Source organism: Larimichthys crocea, chromosome X (genome assembly GCF_000972845.2).
Source record: "Larimichthys crocea isolate SSNF chromosome X, L_crocea_2.0, whole genome shotgun sequence".
NCBI classification, from domain to species: Eukaryota; Metazoa; Chordata; class Actinopteri; family Sciaenidae; genus Larimichthys; species Larimichthys crocea.
The window spans coordinates 7,974,433-7,980,432 of NC_040020.1; the positions used below are offsets into that span (position 1 = coordinate 7,974,433).

Genomic DNA, 6,000 nt, shown 5'->3' on the forward strand with positions numbered 1-6,000 from the left:
CAAAGACGACATTCTTGGTGCATTTCAACATGTGGAAAGTTACAAACTGCAGCTTCTTAAAAAAAAAAAATCCCACCTGGTTTCACGTCTGTTGTTTGGCTCCGCGGCCTTTGTTTACATACGTCTCTCCGAGTCCGTGACGAGGGAGATGTACGAGACAGGAGGAAGAGATTTACAAGGACTTTGTGTGTCCGCTGGGATAACACACACACACACACACACACACACACACACACACACACGTTTGTTGGCCTGCGCTGCATGCTCACACTGCCAAGGAGGTTCTCAGCTAATGTCCTCACCTCACCCGCTGTGTGTGTGTGTGTGTGTGTGTGTGTGAGAGGACATCTGTCTGGAGTGAAAGTACGGTTGGAGGACAAAAAGACAGCCGAAGGAGGCCTGGACACGGGTCCACCACTGTTAAACGAACACTGTCTCCTTCCCATGATGCACTTGAGCGCAGTCCTCTGCAGCGCATACTGAGCCGGAGTTTATTGGCTGTGCTATGAATGCGTTGTAAAATATAAATCACTTCATAAAAATAAAGCATTTTACTATCCTGTAAATTATTCAGACTATAGAACCGAGAACGCTGCTTGTCTGTGTGACTGTTCGGCAGGAATGTGACCTTGAACTCATCGCGTATCCGCGCTTTGACTCGTGGCTCAGGGATTACTTTGACTCGTCTATATTTCAGATTTTACATCATAAAATCAAATAAAAAGCAAAACAATAGAGATATCTTTTAAAGAAATGACAAATTTGTGTAGCAGTACTTTGTTTTTGTTTTGTCTCTGAAGTGAAGACACAACCTGCAGTTCCTCTAACGTCCACCTGAGGCTGGCTCCAGAAGTGAGTCAGTCTCCATAAGTCCCCATGTCCAAATGTCCAACTTCACAGCAGAAATAAACATGTTTACAGCCTGGTACAAAAAACAGTTTTGGTCTCTGTAGCTAATTTCCCCGTTCATGACAACTGTACTGAGGGTGAATTTATATACAACTCACCTGTTCACATTATATTAAGGCTTAAAGTTATGCAGGATTAAGAGCGTGGACGCTTTGATTGACAGGTGGGTGTGGTCACAGGTGTCATTCAGCTGCCTCAGGTCCACTGATGATCCACGCCTGTGTGAGTGAGCAGGGATGTAGCAGTCTACTTAAGATTTAAACCCACTTTAACATTAACATTACATTCAGGTCAAGCTAAATCAAAGCCGTCCCTGAAAAGATGACATTTCTCCGATGGTACCCTGAGCCCGTTTTAAGCGTTAAGATATTTAAAAGGTGACGAGCACTCGACGAGTATCATGAAGTGAACTCACAGGGTGAGAGGGGTGAGGCACAAACGCTGTCTGTGTGAAAAGAACAACGGCTGCATTCGAGTAAAGCCAGGCAGAAAGAAAAAAGAAAGGAGAGAGGAGAGGAAGCTTTCATCGGTACCGACTTCTTACTTTAAGCCTCAGAGGGAAAAGCCAGAAGTCTGTCTGTGTAGCACAGGGGACGAAACCATTTACTACTGTTGTAGTGGGTTGAGGAGACGATTAGAGATGGAGAAGCATTTAAATGTATATATTGTGCATTTAAATGTATATATTGTGCATTTAAATGTATATATTGTGCATGCAGGGAGTTCTCCATGAGTAGAGAGTGGAGATACCAGCGGTGCAGCCACTAATCAGCGCTCACACACCCGGCAGTTATTCCACTCTCTTCCTTTTCAAAGAGAATTTAATTTCCTGCCCGTGGATTTCAAAGCTTTTACATAAATAGCACCCTCCCCTGTCTCTTTTTTTCTTTTCTTGACATAATCTATAATTCAAAGACGTGTTAGTCCTACTGCAGGCACCAGCAGCTTGTCACTGGGAGTTTGTTAAACGTCTCACTTAAAGTTCTCCAGTATTAGAGCAGATGTATTAAATCAGAATAGTGGAGCAGTGTGTGGAGAGACGTCTCGTGAGCAACACTGCCCCTCTGTGGCGCTTTGAGGAACGCCGTGAGAGCTGGAGGATCTTTGACGGACAGATGGTTATTGCTTCAAATATTTCATGTGTTGAGCATCTTAACAGCCGGGATTATCTTTTTATGAGTCTAATGTTTGCTCTCTCTCTCTCTCTGCAGTGGAGAATATCGCACACTGTGAGTTCGCCTACCTGCGAGACCTCCTCATCAGGTGAGCCTGGAGTTATTAATCTGTGTTATGGGCTGATTAGAAATCACTGGCTTTACTTTGTAGAGGTGTTGAAATGAATGAAGCTTCACATCCAGACTGAAATCAATTCTAATTCAATTCTTCCAGACGGGTTAGTTCAGGTTCCCCAGACAGGCGCTCTCCATTCAGTATTAGCACGTAGGTTGCTTGTTAGTACAGGAGTCTTAGAAAGATGACGGTGTGTCCAAAGAAGTCACGGTCCCAGGGTCATGCTTACCATGTCACCATGTTACCTCAGTTCAGTGTCTCCTTTGTCCTCCTTTCCATTTTCAATGAGTGACAAGTGAAGTGGACTGCAGGCCGGATGGAGCCGCACAGTTTAGAATACATGCAGAATGTGGTTTGACATCAGCTTGATGACATCAGACATAAAAAGTCTACTTGGCAGCATTTGTTGCTCCAAAACCTGAATGTATGGTTCAGCATTAATGGAGCTGTTACCCATCATGCCACGTGCACTGAAGCCATCACGGATCAACTGTGCGCTGATAACAAGCTGGATGGTCCCTCTCCTCTTTAGCCCGGAGAACGTCAGGATTTCCAAACAGAATTTCAAATGTGGACTAACCACAGGACATTTTCCTTTTCACCTCAGTCCATCTTAAATCACCCCAGTCCATCTTAAATCACCTCAGTCCATCTTAAATCACCTCAGTTTTTGATGCACAGCTGTCTGCAGGGCCTGAAGATCATGGACAGTCTACAGTGAACCTCATTCACTGTGAGATGTTCCACAGCTGTCAAACCTGTTGCTGCCACCAAATTCAAACTGTTCTTTGTGCAAGCTGTCTTAAGAAATGGGGTTACAGTTAAGATGCACAGAAATGAAATAAAATGAACAAATAAGTTGAGCAGCACCTTCTTTCTTTCTTTCTTTCTTTCTTTCTTTCTTTCTTTCTTTCTTTAGGACACACATGCAGAACATCAAGGACATCACAGGAAGCATCCACTATGAGACGTATCGCGTCCGCCGCCTAAATGAGTCCAACGGTCATTTCAGCTCGCACCTGTCCGACCATCCCGACGCTCAGCAGAAGGCTAACGGCCAACCCGAGCAGCAGCCCGGCGGCCTGCACGCCAACGGGGTGGCCGCCCAGCACGAAGCCCTGTCCCACGAGATGTAGAGAGTCCTGCACGGAGCTCAGATCGCTAAAATTTATGATATCAGGACACCAGCCAGGCACAAAACATACACTCGCACATGTATTCTGTTTACATGAGCCCACAAACACAAACACACACTCATGCGGTGAAGCCTGTTGTTCTTACATACCCAATGACAGCAACGTCTTCCCTGCAGATCCACACACTGTACACAAACTCTTTTTTTACTCACATCTGCCCGACTGCCCCACGCAATCCACAACCAACCATGAAAGTCTGTCAGGTATCCGTGAACGTAAATGTCCCGTTACTGAGCTTTGGCTGCAGTCGGCATGTTTGGAAGAATAAAATAGTGAATCATCAGCGAAACATTGTACAAGATTTTGCAGGACTGCAGGTCTGCATTGCCGAGGAGAAAATGAAATCAGATGAAAGTGTTGGTGCTGCCGGCCTGGTCTGCTTTGTGTTGTGGCGTATAGTTTTGTATAGATACTAGGGTTATGTAGGGATAGTTAGGTTTAGGGTCATAGTCTGATGGAAAGATATCGTCGACACCTCCACGCTGCAAAATAATACAAAAAATATAAAAAATAAGAGTGTGGAGCAGCTTTCAGAAAACGAGTCCTCTTGTCATTTCTCATTTGTCGTTTTGATGTTTTTAAACCGCCCCGTCTCTTTCTCATATAACGCCGTTGTTGTGTAACACCGTCATACCTTATCGCTCATTTATTAATATTGTATTTTAATTGTTCTAATGTTATTGTGTAAGATGGGAGGAGTCTGTGGTCCCGTTTGATCCATTTTTTCTTCTGACTGTAAACCAAATAAAAGTCATTTTTTTCTGTTCTAAAGAGAAGCACATACAGTATATAGATGATTTATGAATAGGTATTTATGTGTATTAAAGTGTATTCAGTTCATTCCAGATGTTGCTTTAACAGTGACGATCTTTTGGCTTGATGCAGTTTGTCAGCTCAGACGTTGTGGGGACGCTCAGAGTGCCAAAGGACTTTTTTTACCTGCTGGTCTATATTTGTACATTGATTATTAATAATTACAAATGATCCTGCCTGTGTCACAAGCTTAAATCTTTCTGTCACCATTAAATATCCATAAAATAAGATGCAGCTGATCATTTCTGTTCATATTTGTGAAAGATGTGCATTCATACGAACTCCAGGGATAATCTATAGATCTATGGAGGCGACGTCTAAATTGAAATAGTCCAAAGTATATTTTCTGCCTCTTTAAGTCACGACAGAAATATTTTCCATACATACAGAAGAGATGAAAAACTAAGAAGTGTCGTCTTCTGTCGGGTTCCACTTTGTTTACTGTTGTATAGTTCTTGTGTCATGTGTTTTAAGGTTTTATCTTTGATATGCCATCTCAAAGAATAAAGATTGATATTTTTATTGTTTAAAGTCGATTGTCTCGATTGGGTTCATTCATTCTTGCGGAGCATGCAGCTCTGTGCCGGGCTCTCACAGCTCTGTGCCGGGCTCTCACAGCTCTGTGCCGGGCTCTCACAGCTCTGTGCCGGGCTCTCACAGCTCTGGTTGAACTCGCTTCTCATTTACACCTTCTGTCACACTCGGTCTGAGCCGCCCTGCCGTTGGTAACGTGTCGACAGTGTTTGTCGAAGGTCATTGTCGCCCTTTTCACACGTTGCAGCTCCTGCTGTGGCTTTTCCTGCCACGTCTGAGTTTGATTTGTTGCTTTGAGACGAACGTGAAGGTGAGAGACAATGAAAGTATCTATTGAATGCTCACCTGCTGTTGACACTTCATCTAAAGCGTTTCCTCCGGCAGCATGAAGGTGAGTGATGATGACACCTGCTGTGACAGCGCCTGATCCTGGTGCCAGTTTGTTGAGCTGACAGCTACTTTCTCACTTATATATATACTTTCATCTCGTTCAAAGTGCTGCAAAGATTTAAACCTGTGTTTCCCGATGGACAGTGAAGTAAACTGGTGACAGCTGTAGCTGCTGTTAGCTCAGTCTGTTAGCTGGGCTGCCCGGACTATGAGCTCAGAGCACCGGGGGAGTGTTAGTGTTTGTACCACAGGAGGTTTGGACCACCAAGAAGAAGAAGAAGAAGTTTACAGGCCCGGTGGTCAGCAGCTTCTATGGACATAATGGCAGAGGTGAAGAGGTACAGTACAGTTGTCATGAACGGGGAAATTAGCTACAGAGACCAAAACTGTTTTTTGTACCAGGCTGTAAACATGTTTATTTCTGCTGTGAAGTTGGACATTTGGACATGGGGACTTATGGAGACTGACTCACTTCTGGAGCCACCCTCAGGTGGACGAGGGGCTGCAGGCACAGAGGTTGCCACTTGGTTTTAACTGATTAAGTTGAACATGAATTCATTTATTTGGTTTATTTGTGGTTGCCAGCTGTACAGTCACTCTGAGTGTCACCATGAGTTTCTCGTGTTCTGCCAAAGTCGTCACAGACTTCTTCACCGTATGACACCAGGACAGATTTGTTCGGAAACCAGAAGGATTACCGTACGGCGCACAGACAGAGGGAGAGAGCCAAACAGCTTTCAGAGCTTCTTCTCCCAACGGCAGATTGTGGAAAAACTGAAATAACTGTGGGAAGAAAAAGTGTAATGTCGTCAGAAAACACAAATAGAAAAGCTTTGGTCACAGACACACAGAGGAGGAGTGTGGACAG

General features: G+C 44.2%; 1 protein-coding gene across 7 annotated transcripts in view; it reads left to right on the forward strand.

Moving 5' to 3' along the window:
- Nucleotides 1-4,596, forward strand: part of septin9b (septin 9b) — a 68,509-nt gene extending 63,913 nt beyond the window's left edge. For all 7 annotated transcript variants that reach the window (XM_027282943.1, XM_027282942.1, XM_027282941.1 and 4 more), the window contains 2 exons: nt 2,121-2,172; nt 3,119-4,596. In XM_027282943.1, coding sequence (XP_027138744.1) covers nt 2,121-2,172; nt 3,119-3,335 — 269 coding nt within the window. In that variant the 3' untranslated portion in view covers nt 3,336-4,596. The remainder of the gene's footprint in view (nt 1-2,120; nt 2,173-3,118) is intronic.
- The last annotated feature ends 1,404 nt before the right edge of the window (nt 4,597-6,000 follow it).